The 27,391-nt window shown below is 37.9% G+C and overlaps 1 protein-coding gene across 1 annotated transcript; it reads right to left on the bottom strand.

Annotated features, from left to right (window-relative positions):
• Window positions 1-2,210: 2,210 nt before the first annotated feature.
• Window positions 2,211-4,153, bottom strand: LOC145049596 (stem-specific protein TSJT1-like). The gene is made up of 4 exons (XM_078997984.1): window positions 3,882-4,153; window positions 3,182-3,422; window positions 2,958-3,078; window positions 2,211-2,568 (listed from the first exon to the last, which is right to left on the bottom strand). The coding sequence occupies exons 1-4, from the start codon at window positions 4,073-4,075 to the stop codon at window positions 2,381-2,383; spliced, it is 744 nt and encodes a 247-aa protein (XP_078854110.1). The 5' UTR covers window positions 4,076-4,153; the 3' UTR covers window positions 2,211-2,380.
• Between the last annotated feature and the right edge of the window lie 23,238 nt (window positions 4,154-27,391).

Genomic DNA, 27,391 nt, shown 5'->3' with positions numbered 1-27,391 from the left:
TTATTTAAACAATATACTCTGATTATAAAATTTATATCAAATAATGTTGGTGAATTTATAAATAGTAGAAAGATAGTGGTTTTTAAAGAATTGTAATAAAACTAAAACAAAATGGTGCAACGGGTTTATTGATTCAAGTCCGTCTCCACTCCATCTGACAATTTTACTAAACTTTACAGTTTCATTTGAACAAAAACACTGTGGTACAACACTCTTTTCATTTTGTCATTTTTTTTTCATAGTTTAGGTCTCTGCCAAACCAAACACACGTATTATAAATATTTACTAATAAATATTTTATCAGTTGTAATTTAGCTAAATAAAATATATTATGTTATCTTTGTTTATATTTAACCTTTTATGTTAACTGTTTTATTTTAATCACCACAACACAAAACATAATACAACCTAAAATATAATAAAATATAATTACTAAAAGTAATCTTTCAAAATAAACAATAATAAACAAAAAAAAATCCATAAGATAACAAAAATCCGTTCTCAAAACCAAACTTTTAATTATAAAATAGAACCATTTACGTCCAAACTTATGAACACGGATACATTAACCAAATTAAATCTAAAACATCGATAACTGATCCAAATATGTTTTAGAAGGTATTACTTATACATATTATTCACAACATAGACACACAACGATATAAAAGTTACCATATACAAAAAACTATATAATATGTGACCATGTCAAAATTACTAACGAATTCTAAGAAACAGAAGCGGTGGTATGGCAGTAGCTTGAAACTATGGCGCTCCTTGGAAACGGCCGCAATGGTTATGGATCTAGGGTTCTGTGGTTGTCGTGGGTGGTCGTGGCTACGAGTGGTGGTGGTGCAGATCTAGGGTTTACAGGTGCCGGAGAGAATCGATCTTGGGTTTCGAAAGCCAGTAATAAGTGGTGATGTTCAATAGCTACGTCGTCAACAAGAGTGGTCGTGGTGAAGGTGGTTCGTATGGGGCGCATTGGGGTGTCTCACAGGTGGTGCATCGAGGTGGCTCGATGGTGGCAGCAATTGCAAGAGTTGGCAATGTGGAATTGATTTTGGGTTTGTGCTTTATTGCCTAGTAGAGGAGGCGGAAAGGAATGGCCACGGTTTGTTTGTTTTTTTTTTGGAGGAGGAGGAGGAGGAGGGTGAATGCGTTTTTTCATTGAAGCAGAATAGGTGTGGCTAATTTTATAGAAAATTTACGTCGAATGATTATTAGGGTTTTAAAAAGTGTTATGTATATATAGTGCCATATATGTGTTCTTGATTGGTCAATATTACTTCACAAGGATCACCATCAATTTTTAATCACAACCATTAAAATAAATCTAATGGATCAAAATCAACCTCCTTATATATATATATATATATATATATATATATATATATATATATATATATATATATATATATATATATATATATATATATAAAGAGAGAGAGAGAGAGGAAAGAGAGTTATCAGTAAGGCTAATGCTGAAAATAATTCCAATTGAACGAGTTACGTAAAGGGACAATTTTACCCTCACATACTATGCACATGAAGGACATTAAAATGGCAAAATATTGACTCCGTCTAACGAACCGTTTATGTAATATCAAATAACACAAGGACCACTATTTCATCATACCATATGGACCATTTATGTAACTTTGTCAACAAATTAAAAAAGTATTGTAGATTAAAAAAAGGTTAAGAAAGAAAAAATTATAAACTATTATAAAAAAGTTGTAGAAAAATAAACTTGTAAAAAACCTAAATTTGGGAACAGTTCGTAAAAAAAAAATTTAAGTCATATTAAATTTGTAATAATTTTTAAAATATGGGTAAAAAAAAATTAAAATTTAAAACAGAAGTTACCTATTATTTAAATTGAGATACTAAATAACCATATAGAAAACTAGAAAACCTTAGTGGAAAATAAGATTTTAGTCCACATGATTTATTTATTATAATATTGGTTCCTCATCCTAATTATTACTTATGTGGAATAGTTAAGACCCTTCATGTGTATTTTGGTTTTCTCTATCTCCCTCTTCAACTCAATCACATTTTAGATTCTTAATCATTTAATTAAACACTACACAAGTAGTATTCACTCAATTAAAATAACATATCATTATCATTGATCAGCTTCATTACGATAGTGTTGCGCATGTGAAGTAAATGATGTGAAATATAAGTTGATTTATACTATGACCATCTAACAAAGACATTGACCAAACACGGAATTTAGTCAATAGTTTATAAAGAGGCAAAAGATAATAAAAGTACATTTTTCCAAAGAGATAAATCTATAGTGAAAGTCAACAATCTGAATTTGATTATTCTATACAATAAAAATTAAAAACTCAAAAGGAAATTATCATGCCCCTTATCCCCAAGTAGCCCAATTAGCTTCACTTCCAACCCTAGGCATTGCTTGTGTGGTCTTTGAATACACATCAACTTTAAATGTAGCACCACACATCACTCCTTCACTATCAACCCTTGATATTGCCTTCATTTTGTTCTTTGGATGCTCAAAGCTCATTAATCCCCCTTCTGTATGATACATGCACCCTATACAACAACACAAACTATAAGCATCAATATACCAAATAAAAGATTAAAAGAACCTGTTTTGTGGGTTAAAAAAACGGTTCTTTTCAAAGTCTTTTCACCCTAAAAAACAAACTTAACAACTAGGAACCGATTCTTTGAGGCCTATAGGTGGGCATCCAAATCGGTTTAGGAAAAAACACTTGTTGGGCCCACTTCATTAATACTCATTGGTTAAATCAATGTTGGGCCTCATTTTCACTTTCCATGTAAAGCACAAGCCAGAATTCGGCTACTATTGGGTGTTGGGTTTTAATCTATATATACACATTAGGTAAAAGACAAGATTACCACACAATTTTTTATTTTTTTATTTTTTTAAAGATGAAAGAGAATTTTAAAGTTTTTACCAGCTGGGAAGGGAGCAAATGACTTGGAGCAGCTAGACTTTATGACCATTAAGTTCTCAGAAATTACCACCGAGCCATCAGCCGCTATGCCCCAGAAAAGCTTCACTCCTCCATCGGCACCCTATGGATCATCACCACCAATTTATCATATTAAGTAAAATGTCAAACATGCCCTCTTTATAACATGATACATGTGAGAGTATAAGTAATGAGAGGACACTTACAAGTGAGACAAAGACAGTTTTAGCCTTGAGATCATAGAGTATAAACCCAAAACTACCCTCCATCTCCCTGAGGACTGAGTGGGCCGGGTATGGGCCACGATCACGAAGAGTTTTGTAAGCTTGGATCACAAACATGGGCTCATTGGCTAGCTTTGTTAGCCCATATTGCTTGTTAAGGGTGCATAAGTTGTCTAGACCTCCCAAGAATATGCAATAGATGTCATCCATGCTACTAAACAACCTACAAATACATTTCACTAATGTCACAACCAAAACAAAAATCATTCTATAACACTAGAAGGATTTCTTTTTTGTTGTGTCGTGTAGAAAATAAAGGGTTAATGCATGTGTATCTAAGCAACAACGTTTCATTTTTTGCAAATCTTTGTAACAAAATAGTCATTACAAGAAACTGTGGTAACAGGTTGAATGCTTATCTATGCAATGCAAAAATGTTTTATTTTATTTTTATCAATTTATATGGATACTTAAGGAGTTTATACAACAATATTTCACTTTTTGACTAAGTTATATAAGTCATATGAATTATACATGGAGTACAACGAATTACAAATAAAATGTTACCTTTTGTCTTAAAATAAATGGCTTTATGCATATTTAGTATATAAACCAAGTTTTACATAAATCGAAAAAAAGGGTACAACTTTATTACAGATAAATGTAAAGATGAAAAGGTTACCTTTGTTGGGAAGAAGGATCAAACGCCAAAGAAGCATCATTTCCAAAAGAAATTGAGAGAGAATTGGGATTGGAATTCAAGAAATGGTTCATAGGATCTTGATTTTGATGATGATATTTGCGTTGTTGATCATGTGATGGACTATTGAGTTCTTTTGGTGCACTCACCAAACCTTTCTTGAAATTAGCCAACATATTTTTCTTGAAAATAAACAAAAGAGATGTAGATTTGTGTATGAAATGAATAGATGATTGTGATTGTTAGAGTGTTTGTATGTGTGATTAGTACTTATAGTCGTAATATTTGATAGTGGATGTGGCAATATTAACCAAAACAAAATAATGGATAAGACATGTGACTCGAGATATGATGGGTCATTTCTTTAATAAAAAGGTACCTTTTTATTTATTTATTTGTCCGGAGTTAAACATAATAAAATACAACATATTCTTTTAATTTACAGATGTTTATTAATTTCATTGTTGGGGTAATAGTTATAATGATTAAATTAATGATATATAAATATAATTAACTACACTACAAACTCGTTTTTAGTTATTTTATTAATACAAAAAATTTCAATTGAATGTTTTTTTTTTTCAAAAAAACATAACAATAGAGATATTTACAATGTTTTAAAAACCGGTTTTTTAATTGAACCGGTATGGTGATCGGTTCCCGGTTTAACCGGTTCAACTGCCGGGTGAACCGGTTTCTATATTTTTCATGTTTTTTTCTATTTTTCTACATACATACATATAGAAATTATAAATTTGATATTTACAAGTTCAAACATTAAAAATACACATAAAAATAAGTTGTAGATGAATCCAAACACATTAAAATAACACATAACCATAAGTTTTACTGTTTTACATCAATCCATATACGTCAAAAAGAAAATAAAGTATAATTCTGAAACGAAATATTGTTTTTGATGAATACAAACACATCAAAAGAATTTATAACATTTACCGTATGTGTTTATTTAGAGAAAACTTAATACATTTGAAAAAAATCACAAAATTTATTATGTAAATTGTTCTTTTTTCATGTGTTTTTATTCGGTTTAACCGGTTCAACCAGTTTATTTTGACTGGTTCAACCGGTTTTTTCTAAAAACCGGCCGGTTCAATCCGGTACAGAAATCAATATAAAACTGGTGATAGTTGAGCCGCTCCCTCTTCCGTTTTACGGTTCAACCGGTTCGACCGGTCGGTTCAAACCGGTTTTTAAAACATTGGATATTTAGTTATATAACTATAAATTACTATAATTATCAAAAAATCATTTCATTTTTTAAAGAAAGGTAGTACACTTTTGTTTGTGGTGGGACCAAAGAACAACCAATTCGTCGTGAAGGTGACGATGATCCAACTCAATATGTTCATCCTCGTCTTTTTTCTTTTTTTCAACAATTAATTAATTTTTTATAATTAACAAAATTAATTTATATGGAAACTAGCTTTTTAAAAATTTTCAATCCGTTTTATATTTTAAAAGATAATGGATTTATGTTTTATCTATGGTTACATGCTATTTTAGGTTAATAGATCATCTTTTTTTTAAATTTTATATTTTGGACTTTGATTTTAAATTTTATTAAATATCTTGTTCGAATACAAAATTTTCTTATAAATTCATGCTAAATTTAAGGTTTTTTTTTTTACAGATTTATTATTCTACAATCGTTTTTAGACTTTTTTATTTATAATTGTAAGGGTTTTTTGGAAACTTTTTTCAACTTTTAAATGAAAAAAAAATCTTTTACAATATTTTTGTTAACTTTTTTTCAACTTTTTCATGACCACATATACGTCAACAAACCAATTTTTCTCGATGAATGTATGGCATTTGAATTTGATAAAAGAAAAATCTTCAGAAAAATCTCAATATTTTGGATCTGTTTACGAAATAGTTTCAATTAATTTTCTTGTATAAAAAAATCTTAAAAACCGGTAAAATGTTAGAACTTTTTCATAAACTAAAAAAGTTTTTTTCCCTGTTCAACCGGTTACATATTAATTTGGAACCATTTCGTAAACTGGTCCAAAATATTAGAACTTTTTCATAAACTAAACCGAAATATTAGAACTTTTTTACAAAAAAAATAATTTTTATTTTTATTTTTATTATTTTATTAAAAACACAAATAAATATATTATTTTTTAAATTCGTTATTATTAATATTATTAAATGAATACATGTATAAATACTAAATACATATTTCTCTCTTTCTCTCTCTCTCTCTCTCTCTCTCTCTCTCTATATATATATATATATATATATATATATATATATATATATATATATATATATATATATATATATATATATATATATATATATAGACTAAACTGCACAAATGGTCCATGTGGTTTGCTTAAAATTGCCATTTTGGTCCAAAAATGTTTGGACTAGCACCAGAGGTCCAAACTTTTCATTTTGTTGCGAGTTTGGTCCAATTTGCTATGAACTTTTTCATAATGACGAATTTGCCCTTGTTTTTTCATTTTTCAGTTTTTTTTTTATTATTTAAAGATTTTTTCTGATTAACAGAAAAATAAAAAAGAAAATTTTCCTTTTTTATTTTATTTTTATAATTTTTTATAACGGAAAAAATGCAAACTCTCTCTCTCTCTCTCTCACCACTGGCGATGGAGGCTTCCGACGAAGCGGGTTTCGATATTTGAGGCTAGGGTTTCTGGTGCCATAAATTTGAGAAAGGGGCGAAGGACGGACTGAGAAGATAGATGAACTGAGTCGGGTTTGCTAGAAATCGAGAAATCAGTTGCAAAATCTGAGAAATCGTTTTTCCGGCGAACAAGAAACCCTCCTAAGGATGACGAAGATTTGTCGGAAACCGGACTCAATCTCTCCCTCTTTCTATTTGCTTTTCGTCGGAACCATCATCGCCTTTGTCTTTTATCTTCTCATCTGACGACGCCTTCGATCTGTTCGTCATCGGCAATGACGATGACGTATGTGGCTCGATAAAACTCTAGTTTCAGGCATTAGAACCATCAAACCGCTCGACTCTCTTCTTCTCCGACGAGGTGTCTACACAGCAAAAGCCCTAACGCCGCCACCCTTCTAGTTTTACGAAACCCCAAGTTTTCAGATCTGTTTTCACCCTCTTTCTCTCTCTTTTTCTTGTCGAACAACCAGCAAATCTAGATCTCCGTCGTGGCAGCGAGATGTTTAGATCTTCGTCATCTGTGGTAATTTGGATGGTCCGACAGGCGGTTCATAACAGTAGAAGGGAGAGAAAGAGAGAGAGAGAGAGAAAGAGAGAGAGAGAGAGAGAGATGGCCATCGTAGCATCAGAAAGAAAGAAGAATGATGGTCTCTGGAGGTTCAAATCTCAGTTTTTTTTCTCCAGCGAAGTTGGCGCCGGATAGTTATAGGGTTCCGACGTCGACGGTGGTTTTAGTGGTCGGACGACGGTGCTCCAGCAGCCACCGGAAATCTGGTGGTGTTTCCTTTTTCTGAATGGGAGAGAGAAAAATATGGGGTGGGGGGTAATAATACAAACATTTTTTTCCTTTTTTAGTTTTTGTAATTTAAAAAATAAATAAATAATGAAAATACAAAGGGCAAAATCGTCATTTTATAAAAATTCAAAACAGATTGGACCAAACTCGCAACAAAATGAAAATTTTGGACTTGTGATGCTAGTCTAAACCTTTTTGGACCAAAGTGGCAATTTTCGACATACCACATGGACCATTTGTGCAGTTTTGTCATATATATATATATATATATATATATATATATATATATATATATATATATATATATATATATATATATATATGAAAAACGCTTTTATATATTTTTACACCTTAAGAAACGTTTCAAAGTAATTTTTCATTTAAACGTATTTATATGTATTGTTAAATACATATATAAAAATATTTATACTAAATAGACGTATTTTTGGTTACTCTATCTGATAAAATCTTTTGTATAGATCGTGTATGTTAGACATGTTGAGCATGATCGTCTGTCCACCATACTTAAGCATGACCTGATATGTTCGTTGTACCTTTCTAATCTATAAACAGAAGGGTTAGGAGTTGTTCAAAAGTGTGTCTTGTACCCTTCATTGATGGGTTTTGGTCATAAGACATCCTATGTGCTCATACAAACCCTAATGCTTGGATCTAGGTTTCTCTATTGTACATGCAAGTTATCCAAGACTATAAACCCTAATTCTAGCATTCAAGTAATCATATTAACATGAGAATAGGTTTAAGATGTTACCTTGATTGTTATATAGCAATAACAATCCCAAATCTCCTTGTATTGACTTTGGAAGGCTTAGAGTCACAAGTGTCACTCCTCTAATGGTTCACAAACACCATAAGCAAGATGATGAAGAGGAGAGAGGATGGAGGCTGCCCAAAACGTGTTCTAACCCTAGAAGAGAAGTTCCCCACGTTTTTGAGCCTTAAGGGTTCTATATATAGTGAGGCTATTAGGGTTATCTAACAAGGAAACCCTAATTTGGTTACTTAAGCCCTAAGCAACCCATAGACTCCTTTAATCAAGCCCTTGGACGATTTCCTTATGGGTTTCCCATTAGAATTCGTCCACCCCTTGATTCAAGACAATCCATGGCCCAAATTGCAATTATCTTATAATTACAATTCCAGTCCCTTAAGTTTAATTAATCTCTTTTAGTCACAAAACTAATTACCAATTAATTCTTGACTAATATTAATTAAACAATATGATTTCTCCTTTAATATATTATTCTCATAATATATTAATAAATCATATTTAATCCTTTCTCTACATAATTCATCCTATCAAGTTGCTTTGGTGAAGGCAACCCAAAAGGACCATGCACCATCGGGTCAAGTACATACCAAAATAGTTATGGACTTAGACACTAATCCAACATTCATATTATCAATAATAGAAATTGTCTTCTTCACACTTATGTTGTTCATCAATCATTAACTTCAAGTCTTGCAAGCAAGCTTTGTTAAGATACAACAAAGTTGTTTTGTAATGCTTGGTTTCCGGTATGAACCTATTTTCCAATTGTTTATATTTTTTTAGAGACACGACATGTTGGAAGCCTCAACATGAACTGTTGAGATTACTTTGGCCGCGATGATAAATGAACAAACACGGCGTGTCGAGTGTTGGAATAGTGTCTAAGGCTGCAACTATATTAGGCAAGTATTTGACCCGATTGTGCATGGTCCTTTTGGGTTGCCTTCACCATAGCAACTTGATAGGATGATTTATTATGAGAGAGTAAATATTATTGATATATTATGAGAATAATATAATGAATAATAATATTGTTTTTTTGATTAATATAAGTCATGAATTAATTAGTATTAATTTGGTGACTTAAAGAGATTAATTAAATAAGAGGGTATAAACTGTCAATTGTTTGATAGTTACACTTTGGGCTGTAAATTCTTATTGGATAGACGTTGGACGAATTATAGGGCTTGGGATAGCCTCAATTCGTCCAAGGCTTATCTTTGGAAAGGATTTGGATTGCTTTATGGAAAGATTATCCAACTAGGGTTTAAGGGTGAAACCCTAGGAGCCTTACAAGTATAAATAGACCCCTAGGGCAAGGGAAATCGGCACCTCTGCTAAAGCAAAGAAACCCTGGCCGATTTCTAATCCCTCTCCTCTCTGTCAAATCATCCTCCTTGCTAGTTGGTGTTTGTAAGCCATTAGAGGAGTGACAATTGTGACTCTAGAGCTCCAAGACAACAAGATCAAAACAAGAGATTCAAAGGTAAACTTCTAGATCTGATTTTGTATTGTTCTTATACCTAATTAGTCATTAGAAGTATTAGATTCAAAGCATGTTTAATTAGAGAAACCTAGATCCAAGCATTAGGGTTTGCATGTGCACATAGGAATGTTCATATGACAAAAACCCATCAGTGGTATTAGAGCCTAGATTGGTTTCTATTAAATTGTTGCTTGTTTGTTTGAATCTTGCTTGAAAAATTCGATTTTTATGTTTCTGAGTCATGGACTCGGCAAGTCCCATGGTGGACTCGGCGAGTTGACTTGACTCGGCGAGTCCCATGGTGCACTCAGCGAGTCCGAGCGTCAGGAAGGGCCAAATTCGGGATTTTTTGATATTTATCTTATGGAAACTTGCCTTTATCATATTAGATCAACCCTAATCCGATTTTTTGATATATATGACTATAATCTTGATCTATTTAAAGAGATTTATCAATTAATAAAATATTTAATTTCCTTATGTGATAATTAATTAATTATTTTGATTAAATTGGTAAATTATTATGCAAGAAATCTTAAATAAATCAAATATGGATAATTATGGAATTAATTGTTAATTAAGATTATTTGTTATTTGATCCTCCATGTTTTAAATGTTTAAAACTTGTCCTCAAGTTTTGAAATTTATATTTTGTGATTAAAAGTTTTAATTTAGACAATTTAAATTTCAAACCCTAGAATTTTACAAGTTTAAAATACAACCCTATACTAATATAATATTACAATATTAATATATATATATATATATATATATATATATATATATATATATATATATATATATATATATATATATAACTAAAATGCTAGTCTTACCGTTAGTAGGCCTCATTCACGAAGCCGATCTATAAGGTGGGTATAAGGTTGTGGCCTATAAAATGGCGCTTAATGGGTGTACACTTACACCCACCGCTTGCTTGATCGGTGGAGGGTCGTTAGCCGAACGGGTAGGATAGGGCAACCTCATCCTCTCATTAAAAGTATAATATGAAATACAAAGTAACTACATGTTTTTAAAATTTCCCAATCTTAGTTACTTTAGGAAAAGTGAATTGATGCAATCCCATGAAATTACACTTTGCAACCTTGCTAAGAAGTTAGTGGAGCGTGTGTGGTTTACCGACACACTAATTGGTTCTAAGAAAAGGTGGCAAAGGATGATTCATTGTTTATCATAGTTCGATGGAGCGTGTGTGGTTTACCGGCACATCGAATAGGTGATCGTTACAATGAAGTCACCATGTGAATTTGCATGGTAATTCACACCCGCTTTGTGATCCTCGGTATCCCAGTCACAAACAAGAGGGGAATATCGAGATTTAAACATGCCATTGAAATGTTTCAATGAATCTCATCTAAACCTAGGAATTCTCAAATTCATTTAGAACTTAAAGTTATGTTTAGTGGTTGAGAATTAGTGAATCGTCATTCACTTACCTTCATATTATTTGCATGTTGGATTACGACATCCCTTTTCTAATATCTAAATATTGTTGTTGGATCCTAGCCCTAATTTTTCTTATTGGGTAATAATTAGGGATTCATATTCTAATCTATCTTTGTCCTTTCTATTTGTAGATGTCGAACGCAAACAACGTTGCTGCTAGTTCTTTCACATTGATGAGCCTTTGTCAAAAGGTCACCTTCGATGGAACGAACTTTAGCGAATGGATAAGATACATTCGCATTATTGCTCGCTATGAGGATAAGGAGTATGTCCTCGATGAGAAGCTCGAGAAAATCAACCCTGAAATCGCTACTCTAGCTGAAATGACCGCTTTTGAAACTCACGAGCGAGATGCAATGAAGGTATATTGCATCATGATAGCCACTATGAACTCCGAATTCCAAAAGTCCTATGAGGACATGTACCCGTACGAGATGCATCAAGACTTATTGGAGAGATACCACCAAAACGCGGGACAAGAGCGTTATGAGATTTTCACTAACATGATTTCCGCTAAGATGGGTCATGGAGAGTCTCTTACCGTGCACCTGCAAAAGATGCAAAGGTATGTCAACCGTCTTTGCAAGTTGAATGTTGACTTTGGGGAAGACTTGGCGATCGACATGGTGCTTCACTCTTTGCCTCCAAGCTACAATCAATTTAGGATGACCTACCACATGAATAAAGAGGAGGTCACCCTAAGTAAACTCCAAGGTCTCTTGAGGGTCGCTGAGAGCAACTTCAAGGACAAGTCTGTTGCACCAACTCCCAATCCACCCGCTGCTCCTGTGTTGGCTATTGGACAAGGAAGGGGAAAGAAGAGGAAGGGTTCGTCTAAGAACCATCGCAAGGTTAAAGCCCAAGATGGTGCCTCTTCTAGTGGGACCAAATTTGATCCTGCTAAGCCCTGCCCTAATCCAAAGGAGGCAGAGTGCCACCACTGCCACAAGATAGGACATTGGAAGAGAAGCTGCCCAGAGTACCTGCAAGCCATCAAGGAAGGAAAGATCAAGCCGTCTTTCGCAGGTATATACACAATTAAATCTAACGATTCATCTCATGTTATTTCTTGGGTTCTTGATACCGGTTGTGGTTACCACATTTTTTCTAATGTGCAGGGACTAAGAAGAAATAGGGATGTGGAGGATGGAAGAATAAATCTAATCATGGGGAACAGAAGATCGTCGCCTGTGACCAAGATTGGAGTGTATTCTTTAGTGCTTAGGAATGGTTTAAGTTTAGATTTGAACAATTGTTGGTATTCTCCAGAAATGGCTAGAAACATCATTTCATTTCATGGTTTGTTTAGACAAGGTTTTAGATTTTCTTTTAATAATGAGAATGGTTCTATTTTGGCTTATCTAAATTGTGTCTTTTATTTTGAAGCAATACCGTGTAATGGAATTTATGAAACTATTATGATTGTTGATAACTTAGGAAATGATGTTTTGAACATAGATTCTTCTGATAGTATGGATAGAGCATCCTTGTGTCATTGTTGTCTTGGACATGTCAACAAGAAACGCATAGCCTAACTCCAAAAGGATGGAGTGTTGGAGTCATTCGACCTTAGGGAAGATGACACATGCGAATCTTGTTTACTTGGAAAGATGACCAAGTCACCCTTCACAAATATGTGTGAAAGGGGCGAGGGTCTATTGGACCTAATACATACCGATGTATGTGGACCATTTAGATCAACCACGAAGGATGGGAACCGTTTCTACGTGACTTTTACCGATGACTATAGTAGATATGGGTATATCTATTTAATCAAGCAAAAGTCAGAAACTTTTGAAAATTTCAAAGAGTTCAAGAATGAAGTGGAGAATCAATTGGGCAGGAAAATCAAGATGCTTCGATCCGATCGAGGAGGAGAGTACCTAAGTCTTGAATTCCACGATTATCTCAAGGAGTGTGGAATAGTTTCACAATTGACGCCACCTAGGACACCACAATTGAATGGTGTGGCAGAAAGGCGTAATCGAACCTTGTTGGACATGGTTCGCTCTATGATGAGTCGTGCTTCACTACCAATCTCTTTTTGGGGGTATGCCTTAGAGACTGTCGCCCATATCCTTAACCGAGTCCCTACTAAGAAGGTTGCCAAAACACCTCACGAAATGTGGACAGGGAACGCTCCCTCGTTGGCACATATCAAGGTTTGGGGTTGCGAGGCTTTCGTAAGACGAGATACTCACGACAAGCTCGAACCTCGTAGTGAGCGATGTATTTTCATCGGCTACCCACAAAAATCCTTTGGATATCTCTTCTATAGACCGAAGGACAATGTTGTCTTCGTTGCGAGGAGAGGAGTTTTCCGAGAGCGAGAACTCATAGGCCAAGGAGACAGTGGGAGGCAAATCGAGCTTGAAGAGATTCAAGAGTCGATAGATGAAGGAACCTCTACCGCTGGCACTCAACCCGAGGAGGAAACTCCGGTTGAACCGATTGACGAGTCCTTACCTCTTAGACGTTCCGAAAGAGTTAGAGTTCAACCCCAGTTTTATGGTTTTCATATCACTACCGAAGGGGACACGTATATTAGTGATGGTACACTAATAAACCTTGATGAACCTAATAGCTATAAGGAAGCCATGGCGGGCCCGGAGTCTGCAAAATGGAAAGAGGCAATGGATAGCGAGATCTAGTCTATGTATGATAACCAAGTTTGGAATTTGGTTGATACTGTGCCCGGACGTAAGACCGTTGGGTGCAAATTGATCTTCAAGAAGAAGACCGACGTGGATGGAAACGTACACACATATAAAGCGCGATTGGTCGCGAAGGGCTTTACTCAAACTCCCGGAGTTGACTTATGAACTGGTTTTGAGCATTGGAACAAACCCGCGCTTGCTGGAATCACCTTATGGAATACGACAAAAAAGGGTGATCGCAAGACGATAATATCATATAGTCTTAAAACCTAGATATATGGTTTGTTATTTGTTAATTGATTGTACATTGATAATGTGAAAACGCATTGGTAACTCGATGTTATAAAACGAATTATTGTGTATAGTTGATTAATGAATAAGTAAATGCATATAAGTCGAAATTTATGTGTAACTTTTATCCTAAGAAGGTAAAAGCGATATCTCGGCCGCTCGATGATTTGATTTGACTTATGTGTCGGGCCCGGTCAGAACTGAATTGATGTGTTCGATTAAGTTTTATGTCGAATAAATCAGAGATCGAGAAACCAAAATGCTTGACTAATCATTCCATGGAATTGTCAGCATGATATCTAACAGAAGACTGTACGATCCCTTATCTAAAGGACAAGATTGATTAGATCAGAGTTTGATAGCGTCTTTGAGAGCTATGATTGCGAATTGGATTGTACTTGTGCATATAGTTACTAGACTTATCCAAGTGGGAGACTGTTGGAATAGTGTCTAAGGCTGCAACTATATTAGGCAAGTATTTGACCCGATTGTGCATGGTCCTTTTGGGTTGCCTTCACCATAGCAACTTGATAGGATGATCTATTATGGGAGAGTAAATATTATTGATATATTATGAGAATAATATAATGAATAATAATATTGCTATTTGATTAATATAAGTCATGAATTAATTAGTATTAATTTGGTGACTTAAAGAGATTAATTAAATAAGAGGGTATAAACTGTCAATTGTTTGATAGTTACACTTTGGGCTGTAAATTCTTATTGGATAGAGGTTGTACGAGTTCTAGGGCTTGGGATAGCCTCAATTCGTCCAAGGCTTATCTTTGGAAAGGATTTGGATTGCTTTAAGGAAAGATTATCCAACTAGGGTTTAAGGGTGAAACCCTAGGAGCCTTACAAGTATAAATAGACCCCTAGGGCAAGGGAAATCGGCACCTCTGTTAAAGCAAAGAAACCCTGGCCGATTTCTAATCCCTCTCCTCTCTCTCAAATCATCCTCCTTGCTAGTTGGTGTTTGTAAGCCATTAGAGGAGTGACAATTGTGACTCTAGAGCTCCAAGACAACAAGATCAAAACAAGAGATTCAAAGGTAAACTTCTAGATCTGATTTTGTATTGTTCTTATACCTAATTAGTCATTAGAAGTCTTGGATTCAAAGCATGTTTAATTAGAGAAACCTAGATCCAAGCATTAGGGTTTGCATGTGCACATAGGAATCTTCATGATGAGTTTATAAAACTCTTTGATCGATTAGATCTTATAACAGGCAAATCAAGAAAGTAATAACAGTAAGATAAAAAACACAAGAATGGGTCTAAATGAGTCGAATGATTCAATTAACTCAATCCTCAGCAGAGCTCGATGAAGAACTTCCGTTGTAGAGGATATTAGGGTTACAAAAGAATAAGAACGTGAACGCTATAAAAATCTCTATCAAATCTTTCGTTCTAGAATGCATGCAAGCATCTATAAATAATAAACCCTACAAAATAACTCACGGATGGACAGGCCCATACCGGAGACTAAACTGGACTAGCTAACGAGCCCAAGACGCAACACAAACTAGACCTAACAATCTCCCCCTTTGCGTCAATTGGAGCGAGACTATCACTTCTTCTTGCTGGGTCCAGCTGTTGGAACCTTCTTAGTGGTATCAAACAGACGAGGGATAAGAGCAGGGATTGTCTGTCTGAAGCGAATGTACCACTGGATCATATCATCAAAGTACTTCTTGTCGTCTGCTGAGTTTTGCTTGCAACGATGAATGATACCCAAAACATGTTCCAGGCATGCAGTGGTGTATAGATGTTTGTCTGCCAAAGCGAACAGGCATTTTTGGCCTTTGTGACATCCCCAATTTCACGGCCAGAAAAGACCGATTTAATTTATGCTTTTTAAAATAAAATCAGAGAAATCTTTTTAAAAGATGTTGCGGAATTGGTCCCCAAACAAAATATGATAAAAGTTTATCAAAACCCTTCATTAAGAAGGTATATGTTTTCCATATATATATCAAAACCTCGGGATGTCATGTTCCGATACAGATCCAAAAGCATAAACAAGACATTATAAGCCTTTCAACAGTTATTTACAACTACTGGCCTATAATCCAAAAATCTCTCGTTGTCCTCCGACTATGCTCGAGGTCCACTACCTGTAATCATAAAACTGAGTGGGTCAGGCTTGGGAGCCTGGTGAGCATATAGGGTTTTCAACCCACAATAATAATATACTTATTAAGTTCACCAATCAACAATAACCCTGATTACCCATTCCCGTTGTCCTCACTTCACGTCCCTAAACACCTATCACAAGGGACCTAGCCTAAGGATTATCATCGGGATGGACACTACTGCTAAGGGGTTTCCTCAGCCATACATGTCCTTAAGGCAACCATGAGGGGGATGAAGTACGCCAATGAACATTTAATTCATCAACACCTACAAGTTGCGAACCTGCTAGTGTTCCACTGGACTATCTAGAAAGTCCGTGGTCGTCATCTATACTTCGCTAGATGACTACAATAACAACACAACATCGACATCGAGGCCTCTCACCATTTTAACACACATCAACTATTTCATCTACCCATGTTCTACCCAACATATTTTGTAGATAAAAAGCATATACAGTTTAAAACTTGTATAAAACGTCAATTCAACAGTCACCTCGAATAAACAATTAGCATATTTACACATAACACGTATTTCAAGGTAAATACTTCATATCTATGTGTAAATTGAAAGTAACTACACACTCACTTATTTTGGTGAAAATCGGGCAGCAATTCGTTTCCTAAAACGATCGTTTCTAATAAAACCGGGAGTTTTATTGAGAAACCGGGCTCTGCAAAAGTCGGGCTTCGAAACCGAAAAGATAAATTTTCCGGGCTTCTCGGGCACTTCGTGGGGTATTCCGGGCTTTACAATTGATACCGGGGCTTTGCGGGATGTTAAGATGAAGAAAATATGGAGAGAGGGGCTAAAAATGGCTAAATTCCAAAAGTAACCGGAAACCCTCGCAGGTACCCTTCTATTTATAGGGTCCGAAGTTTGATCCAAAGGCTGAGAAGTCTCCTGATCCGACGGCTAAGAGGCTTCGCAGGGGGGTCTCGCACATGGCTCGCATGGCTCGCACCTGGCTCGCACATGCGAGGGCTCGCTGTCGGCTTCTAAGTGGACCGCGGCTTGCTGGAGCACCTGCGAGGCTCGGAGCTAGGCTATGCGAGGCTCGGACACACGCGGTAGCTGGGCGAAGCTTCGGCTGGGGAGCTGGCTGCTTCGGATTGGGCCTCCTCCTCGGTCGAATCAGAAGAGGACACGTGGCTCGCATGACTCAGCAGCCTCGGTGACTCAGCAGCCTAATGACTCAGCAGTCAGGTGACTCAGCAGGACACGTGTCACTTTCTAAGCGAGGGTGACGTGGCAATTGTGACTATGCGAAATTTCTCGGTTTTCGTGCCAAAACTTCTAAAATCCATAACTTTCGCATACGAGCTCTGTTTTTGACGTTCTTTATATGCACGCGTAGCTAAAATTACGATCTACAACTTCCGTTTAGACTTTGTCGGCTAATTTTGACTTTAATTTTTATATTATTATTTTTAACAGACCGGGACAGGAAATCCGTTAAAAATTCATAACTTCTTCATCCGACGTCCGTTTTCGTCAGACTTTTTACCGTTGTGCTCCTAATGACGAGACCTTCAATTCTCATTTAGGTTGTGTCGGCTAAAAATCGCTCGATCTAAAATTCGAGTTTTTAGCTGTCTACTGCTACGCTGAAACTTCGAAAAATCATAACTTCCTCATACGAAGTCAGATTTGGGCGTTCTTTTTATCGAACTTCTCGGTTTAACGAATACTACAACTTTCGTTTAGATTACTAAGGCTAAAAAGTAGTTTATCAAAAACTCACTTTTTACGACATTCAGCACCGTGCCGGTTTTGTCGCGAAACTTCGACAGGTCATAACTTCTTCGTTATAACTCGGATTTTGGTATTCTTTATATCCCCGAAATCCTTGTTTCGACCACTACAACTTTATGTAAAGATATCGGGCTTATATCACACTTTAATTTTGACGCTTATTTTTATTCTTAATTAATTAAGCCCTAATACTTAAGCATAAAACACATAATTCACATAATATTCACATAACTCCTTTTCATTTCTTCAAAATGAGTTACATCGGTTAACCTAGACTATCAACTCAATATAAATGCCTAGGCTAGAAACACGAGTGTTACAATTCTCTCCCTCTTAGGATGATTCCGTCCCCGGAATCACATATCACCAAACAACTGCGGGTAGCGACTCATCATGTCACTCTCCGTTTCCCAAGTGAGATTTGGTCCATTCGTATGTTTCCAGCGCACAAGCACTAAATCGACCATCTTGCGTCGTAACTTCATAGTCTTACGGTCAACGATTGCCTCAGGTTCTTCGATCAACCTCTTGTTTTCATCCAACCTTAACTCAGAAATCGGAATTATGTCGGGCACATCTCCTGTGAATTTTCTCAAATAACACACATGAAAGGTGTTATGAATACCCTCTAGTTCTTCCGGTAACTCTAGCTTGTAAGCTTGATTCCCGATCCTCTGAAGAACTTTAAATGGTCCAATAAACCTTGGACTCAACTTCCCTCGTTTCCCAAATCTTATAAGTCCCTTCCACGGCGAGACTTTAAGTAAAACCGAATCTCCAACATCGAAGGATATCGGTCGTCTTTTCTTGTCAGCATAAATCTTTTGTCGATCTTGAGCAGCTAACATCCTTTCCCTTATCACTTTCAACTTTTCAGCAGTCTCATGGACTATTTCAGGTCCCATAAACTGCTTTTCCCCAGCTTCCAGCCAACATGATGGCGTTCGACACTTCTCCCCATACAAAGCGTGATAAGGTGCCATCTTAATGCTTGAGTGGAAACTATTATTATAGGAGAATTCTACTAAAGGTAAGTGTTCATCCCAGTTACCTTGGAATTCTAGGGTACATGCTCTCAGCATATCCTCCAATGTTTGAATCGTTCGCTCGCTCTGACCATCGGTTTGCGGATGGTAAGTTGTACTCAAACACAACTTGGTACCCAATTCCTCTTGTAGACTCCTCCAAAACCTTGAGGTAAAACGGCTGTCACGATCGGACACAATCGTTAACGGAACACCGTGAAGCCTCACAATTTCCTTCACGTAAGAATTCGCAAGTTTATCCATAGACCATTTCTCTTTGGCCGCTATGAAATGCGCACTCTTAGTGAAGCGATCAACGACCACCCAAATCATGTCGTGACCATTCCTTGTTCTGGGCAGTTTAGTCACAAAATCCATGGTGATGTCTTCCCATTTACCCATGGGTACGGGTAAAGGTTCTAAACTCCCATACGGTTTCTGATGTTGTGCCTTAACCCTAGCACAAGTTACACACTCGGCCACATACTTAGCAACATCGAGCTTCATCGTCGGCCACCAATAATAGAGTTTTAGATCCCTATACATTTTCGTACTGCCGGGATGAATTGAGTACATGGTCTTGTGAGCTTCTTCCATCAGAAGATCTCTTATTCCGCCCGTCTTAGGTACCCAAATTCTATCTTGAAATACCTTCAACCCTTGGTTGTTTGTACCGAACACTAACGTTTTGCCTAAACGTTCTTCCTTTCGGTCATTTTTCTCTAAAGCTTCCTCTTGAGCTTTCTTTATACTTTCCACAATTGTCGAGACAACTTCAATTCTCAACGCTCTTGGCCTTTTCTTTTCAAGGTTTACCTTCCGACTGAGAGCATCGGCAACAACATTTGCTTTACCAGGGTGGTAAAGTATCTCACAGTCGTAGTCCTTGAGTAACTCTAGCCAGCGTCGTTGCCTCATGTTCAATTCCTTCTGATTAAAGAGATATTGGAGACTCTTATGATCAGTGAAAAGTTTACACTTGGTGCCATAAAGATAATGCCTCCATATCTTCAAGGCAAATACTACTGCTGCCAACTCCAAATCGTGAGTGGGGTAGTTCTTTTCATGCTCCTTCAATTGCCTCGATGCATACGCGATCACTTTATCCCTTTGGGTCAGAACACAACCTAACCCAACTCCGGATGCATCGCTATAAACTGCAAAGTCATCAACTCCTTCGGGCAATGAAAGAATCGGTGCTTCACACAATCTCTTCTTCAACTTCTCAAAGGCTTCCTTATGCTTCTCATTCCAAGAATAAGTGGCTCCTTTGTGGGTCAAAGCTGTTAATGGAGTAGCAATCGAAGAAAAGCCTTGGATAAACCTTCGGTAATATCCAGCTAATCCTAAAAAGCTTCGAATCTCCGTAGGACTTTTTGGTTGTTCCCACTTCATTACAGCTTCAATCTTTGCTGGGTCGACCATTATCCCTTCTTGGTTAACCACATGACCTAAAAATTGGACTTCTTGAATCCAAAATTCACACTTGGAGAACTTTGCATACAAATTCTCCTTTTTCAGGACTTCTAGCACTTCACGCAAATGCTTTTCATGCTCCTGCTTGCTTTTCGAATAAATCAAGATATCATCTATGAATACTATCACGGATTTATCTAAGAATGGTTTACAAACCCTATTCATCAAATCCATGAAAGCTGCTGGGGCATTGGTTAGTCCGAACGACATAACCAAAAATTCATAGTGTCCATATCTCGTTCTAAAAGCAGTCTTTTCGATGTCCTGCTCTCTCACCTTTAGTTGATGGTATCCCGACCTAAGATCGATCTTCGAGAAATAGCTCGAACCCTGCAACTGGTCGAACAAGTCATCGATCCTTGGCAACGGGTACTTGTTCTTTATCGTCACTTTGTTCAGCTCTCTGTAATCGATGCACATTCTCATGCTTCCATCTTTCTTCTTTACAAATAACACAGGGGCTCCCCAGGGTGATGAACTAGGTCGAATAAAACCTTTGTCCAATAACTCCTGAAGTTGTGTCATAAGTTCTTTCATTTCGGTTGGCGCTAGTCGATAAGGTGCTTTCGCTATCGGCGTCGTTCCTGGCAACAAGTCGATACGAAATTCTACTTGTCGATCAGGGGGCAATCCGGGAAGATCTTCGGGAAAGACTTCCGGATAATCACACACCACCGGAATATTCTGCACCTCCTTCTTTTCCATCTTGGCATCGATCACGAATGCTAGATATGATGTACATCCCTTGGCCAAACACTTTCTGGCTTTCATTAGGGAAATGATTCCAGAGTTTACTCTGCGTTTGTCTCCGTACACCATAAACGACTCTTTCCCTGGCGGGTTTACTTTTACTATCTTCTTTCTACATAGTATTTCTGCATCATTGGCGCTAAGCCAATCCATTCCTAAAACTATGTCGAATCCATTTAACTCGATAGGCAATAATTCCTCTTGGAACTTATTCCCATCCAAGTCAATGAGGATGTTTTTCATACGATGGCTAACAGGTACAAACTTGCCACTAGCAATCTCGACTAATAAGGCATTAACTAGCCTATCTACAGGCAAAGCTAGCTTTCTACCAAATTCATGCGATATAAAGGAGTAATTGGCTCCAGAATCAAACAAAATTTGGGCAGGCAATTCGTTTACGAGAAAGGTACCTGAAGCAACATCGGCTTCTTCTTTCGCAGCTTCGAGGGTCATCTGAAAGGCTCTCACCTTCGGCTTTGGTGGTAGATTGGGTTTTGCTGCGTCCTTCTTCTTCGGGCAGTCCCTCAAAATATGCCCTTCTTCATTGCACCCAAAACATACGTTCTTATTGAAGGTGCATTCATCGGCATAATGCCCTGGCTTTCCACATTTGTAACAAGTGACTTCCATGCTGCACTTCCCAGCATGTTTCTTCTTACACTTGTTACACCACTTGGCTTCGCTTCCTCCTCCAAACTTTCTCGAACCAGTCTTCGAGAATTTGTTCTTTTTATTGGAACCTGAAGTTCCTTCAAACTTTCGCTTTTCGCCAACTTCAACCTTGCTGGCGGCTCTCCCTTTTATCATATCTTCAACAGACTTGGCAGCCCAGATAGCTGCCTCCAAAGTAAGTGCCTGACGTACTGGCACCGCATACTCCCATGGAAGTCCCTTTGCGTACCTGTCTATTTTTGCCAACTCATCTGGGACAATACGCAAAGCAAACTCCATTTTGTCTGTGAAGTTATTTGTATATTCGTCAACGGTCATACTCCCCTTCTGCAACGTTAGAAATTGGTTTTCTAACTCAAGTACGTTTTGGGCCGAGCAGTACTTGCGCTTGAAGTGCACTAAGAACTCTGCCCAAGTTAATTGCAGTGGCTCGTTAGGGCTTAGGGTTTTCCCCAAAGTGCTCCACCAACGGGCAGCACTACCCCTGAACTGACGTACTGAAAACGTAGTTTGTAACTTGCCTTGGCAATCACAAGTCATGAAAGCCAACTCCATTTCCGAGATCCAATCCATTACTCCGACAGGATCTTCTTTTCCATTGAAGGTCGATGGCTTGCAAGTCATAAAGTCCTTATACTTGCACCCATTTCTCTCCGCTCTACGCTCGTGGTTATTCCTCCTAACCACAAACGGTTCACCATGACCAACCGATCTGCTACTGTTCCCTTCTTCAGATCGATCGTTATTTAGTTCACGTTGTTCAACAGGAACTGAAGGTTCATCCCTGTCGTTCAGCAACATTTGCCTCAATTCCTCCCTCTGTTCAGCCAACATGGCCTGAATCATAGTTCGTACTCCAGCCATAGTGATGGGTTCGGGTGCAACTCCTACTATAGGCACCTGTTCCACCACTGGAGGTTGAGGTTGTTGGTTTCTGTTTGCATTTCCAGCTCCACTCCGAGTTCTTGTCATTACAATCTATATACCGAATAAGGGGAAATTTAGGTCTTTATCCTTGTTAGACATGTCAATTCCCTTATCACTCCGAAACGTTTACATGTTAGTTCTAATCTCGTATTCATACACTTAGAATCCTACACACATAAGGTTTCCAGATCCGGTCGGCAACAGACCATAGATCCGAACAAATAATGGCACACATGGCAAACACATAGCATTTAGCACATAAGGGCATTTTAGGCATCTTCCCTAAAATAAACTAGTGCTCGTGTCTAAAATATGGTAGACACTCATCTCACAATCATCACTTAGCATTCTAAGTTCAAGTCTAGAAATTCTACAATTTCTTACTTCGCCTAAACTAATGCTCTGATACCAACTGTGACATCCCCAATTTCACGGCCAGAAAAGACCGATTTAATTTATGCTTTTTAAAATAAAATCAGAGAAATCTTTTTAAAAGATGTTGCGGAATTGGTCCCCAAACAAAATATGATAAAAGTTTATCAAAACCCTTCATTAAGAAGGTATATGTTTTCCATATATATATCAAAACCTCGGGATGTCATGTTCCGATACAGATCCAAAAGCATAAACAAGACATTATAAGCCTTTCAACAGTTATTTACAACTACTGGCCTATAATCCAAAAATCTCTCGTTGTCCTCCGACTATGCTCGGGGTCCACTACCTGTAATCATAAAACTGAGTGGGTCAGGCTTGGGAGCCTGGTGAGCATATAGGGTTTTCAACCCACAATAATAATATACTTATTAAGTTCACTAATCAACAATAACCCTGATTACCCATTCCCGTTGTCCTCACTTCACGTCCCTAAACACCTATCACAAGGGACCTAGCCTAAGGATTATCATCGGGATGGACACTACTGCTAAGGGGTTTCCTCAGCCATACATGTCCTTAAGGCAACCATGAGGGGGATGAAGTACGCCAATGAACATTTAATTCATCAACACCTACAAGTTGCGAACCTGCTAGTGTTCCACTGGACTATCTAGAAAGTCCGTGGTCGTCATCTATACTTCGCTAGATGACTACAACAACAACACAACATCGACATCGAGGCCTCTCACCATTTTAACACACATCAACTATTTCATCTACCCATGTTCTACCCAACATATTTTGTAGATAAAAAGCATATACAGTTTAAAACTTGTATAAAACGTCAATTCAACAGTCACCTCGAATAAACAATTAGCATATTTACACATAACACGTATTTCAAGGTAAATACTTCATATCTATGTGTAAATTGAAAGTAACTACACACTCACTTATTTTGGTGAAAATCGGGCAGCAATTCGTTTCCTAAAACGATCGTTTCTAATAAAACCGGGAGTTTTATTGAGAAACCGGGCTCTGCAAAAGTCGGGCTTCGAAACCGAAAAGATAAATTTTCCGGGCTTCTCGGGCACTTCGTGGGGTATTCCGGGCTTTACAATTGATACCGGGGCTTTGTGGGATGTTAAGATGAAGAAAATATGGAGAGAGGGGCTAAAAATGGCTAAATTCCAAAAGTAACCGGAAACCCTCGCAAGTACCCTTCTATTTATAGGGTCCGAAGTTTGATCCAAAGGCTGAGAAGTCTCCTGATCCGACGGCTAAGAGGCTTCGCAGGGGGGTCTCGCACATGGCTCGCATGGCTCGCACCTGGCTCGCACATGCGAGGGCTCGCTGTCGGCTTCTAAGTGGACCGCGGCTTGCTGGAGCACCTGCGAGGCTCGGAGCTAGGCTATGCGAGGCTCGGACACACGCGGCAGCTGGGCGAAGCTTCGGCTGGGGAGCTGGCTGCTTCGGATTGGGCCTCCTCCTCGGTCGAATCAGAAGAGGACACGTGGCTCGCATGACTCAGCAGCCTTGGTGACTCAGCAGCCTAATGACTCAGCAGTCAGGTGACTCAGCAGGACACGTGTCACTTTCTAAGCGAGGGTGACGTGGCAATTGTGACTATGCGAAATTTCTCGGTTTTCGTGCCAAAACTTCTAAAATCCATAACTTTCGCATACGAGCTCTGTTTTTGACGTTCTTTATATGCACGCGTAGCTAAAATTACGATCTACAACTTCCGTTTAGACTTTGTCGGCTAATTTTGACTTTAATTTTTATATTATTATTTTTAACAGACCGGGACAGGAAATCCGTTAAAAATTCATAACTTCTTCATCCGACGTCCGTTTTCGTCAGACTTTTTACCGTTGTGCTCCTAATGACGAGACCTTCAATTCTCGTTTAGGTTGTGTCGGCTAAAAATCGCTCGATCTAAAATTCGAGTTTTTAGCTGTCTACTGCTACGCTGAAACTTCGAAAAATCATAACTTCCTCATACGAAGTCAGATTTGGGCGTTCTTTTTATCGAACTTCTCGGTTTAACGAATACTACAACTTTCGTTTAGATTACTAAGGCTAAAAAGTAGTTTATCAAAAACTCACTTTTTACGACATTCAGCACCGTGCCGGTTTTGTCGCGAAACTTCGACAGGTCATAACTTCTTCGTTATAACTCGGATTTTGGTATTCTTTATATCCCCGAAATCCTTGTTTCGACCACTACAACTTTATGTAAAGATATCGGGCTTATATCACACTTTAATTTTGACGCTTATTTTTATTCTTAATTAATTAAGCCCTAATACTTAAGCATAAAACACATAATTCACATAATATTCACATAACTCCTTTTCATTTCTTCAAAATGAGTTACATCGGTTAACCTAGACTATCAACTCAATATAAATGCCTAGGCTAGAAACACGAGTGTTACAGCCTTCGTTTCTGGTAAACATAATAAAATTTCTTTTCAGGTCTATCTTCCCCATCTGCATCATGTTCAGATCACTTGCAGAGCCAACAAGAGAAATAGTGGGCTTTTTCTTGAAGACACTAGCAATCTCCTGATCCATCTTGGAAACTTCCATTATGTAGCAAACAAGCATCCTCTTGAAGTGGTCAATGATCGGACCATACTCTGCTTCATTTGTGAGAAGGATGTTGTGCAAAATTATCCAATCATGTGGATTTAAATTGGGAAGATCAGCTAGTGAAATGGCATGTTTGGTCTTGGCAAAACCTCTCAAAACCTTGAACCGAACGTTCGTAAAGTTCCCTTCTCGATACGGCTTGAGGACCCGAACGTTGATAATCTTCTGAGCACTCCATGTTTGATACTGTGGTTGAGCAGCTCTCAGATAGAACTCAACAAGATCCCTGTCAACCTTAGGATGAGGATGAGGGATATCTGCAACGTTGTCAAAGGCATGGAAAATGAAGGCCTTTCGGGTCAGTGGCATGTCGAACTGAGAATCGACAGAATTGATATGATCTAGTGAGATCACCGGTTCGAGCCATAAGATGCTTGGGGTTTCAATCGCTTCTTTCAGCAAATTCTCAAGAGTCCATAGAGGAAAAAGAGTTTTCCTACTCTCAAGAAGGTCGTGAGCCTCTTTCATCTTTCTTTCAGCTTCCTCAGCCTCTCTACCAACCCGAGTGCTCATATCAGCGTCCTTGTCTCGACCTTGCTTTTTCAAGAGATCAGCAATCGTCTCTTTGTCGTCGTCACTATCTTCAGCAATTTGTTTCCCTTTGTCTTTGACACCCGAACCTGAGGCTTGGTCTGTTGGAGGAGGTTCGGTTGTTTTTGTTGCTGTAGAAGTGGGAGGCGGTTGAGATACATTCTCTCCCCCTTGTTTCGGAATGGACACGAACTGAAGGAGCCCTTCAATTTTACTCAGGAGAGAAAGGGCGGGAGCAAGCTTTTCCGCAAGAGTACGCCTCACTGAATAGTTTAAAATTGGATCATGTGCTTCAAGGATGTTTGAAAGGGCTGTGTGGACATCCGAAACACACGATGAAATCACCTCTCTTTCAGATCGAAGAGACTCAATCTCCTTTTGAGAATTAGAGAGTTGAAGATTCTTGACCTTAAGAGCAGTTGTCTTTCTAGCGAGAGCATCCATGAGGGAGTTCTCAGCAGCTAAATCTTCATGAAGCTTGGTGAGGCGCTCCTCAATGGTCGCCTTAAACGCTGAGTTATCGTTGGTGAGAGTTTGACGAAGGTTGGCGAAAGACGTCAGTTCTGAGGCAACTAAGGTAGCCAGCTTGTTGACAATTGGGTCAAGCTTCATTTTGGCGGCTTCGGCAATTTCCTGTAAAGACTGCAAGAGAGAAGAAGCATCAGTAAATAGTTTTTCGACTTTTTTGGTCGCAGCAGCACAGGCTTTGGTGGAGGCGTCAATGGCGGCAGTAGCTGAGCTAACGGAGGCTTCATGAGCATTAGAAAAAGCATCAACAATCTTCTGAATAGCAGCTTCATAGATGGTAGACTGTGATGAAGAAGAAGAGGAAGCGATGAGAGAATCAATCTTCTCGTGAAGCTCCTTGAGATGCTTTTTGGTAACGGGAGCATCATCATCATCGTCACTTTGCACCTGATACGGACTGTAATAGACCGAATCAAATTTCATGTCCTCCCCACCTAGATGAGGGTGGAGGGGATGGTGGAGGCTCGGTTGTGGAAGTAGGT

The sequence above is a fragment of the Lactuca serriola genome, chromosome 1 (assembly GCF_051521515.1).
Source record: "Lactuca serriola cultivar US96UC23 chromosome 1, Lser_US96UC23_V15, whole genome shotgun sequence".
Lineage (NCBI taxonomy): Eukaryota > Viridiplantae > Streptophyta > Magnoliopsida > Asterales > Asteraceae > Lactuca > Lactuca serriola.
Note: the sequence above shows the minus strand (reverse complement) of the source record. Positions and strands in the feature narration are given on the sequence as shown.

What these genes read in the sequence shown, in the direction of transcription:
- LOC145049596 (XM_078997984.1), bottom strand. Translation starts at nt 4,075, where the DNA reads ATGTTGGCTAATTTCAAGAAAGGTTTGGTGAGTGCACCAAAAGAACTC. An exon ending in AAACTGTCTTTGTCTCACTT is followed by an intron (nt 3,079 to 3,181) that starts GTAAGTGTCCTC and finishes GATGATCCATAG; the next exon opens with GGTGCCGATGGAGGAGTGAA. An exon ending in ATTTGCTCCCTTCCCAGCTG is followed by an intron (nt 2,569 to 2,957) that starts GTAAAAACTTTA and finishes GTTGTTGTATAG; the next exon opens with GGTGCATGTATCATACAGAA.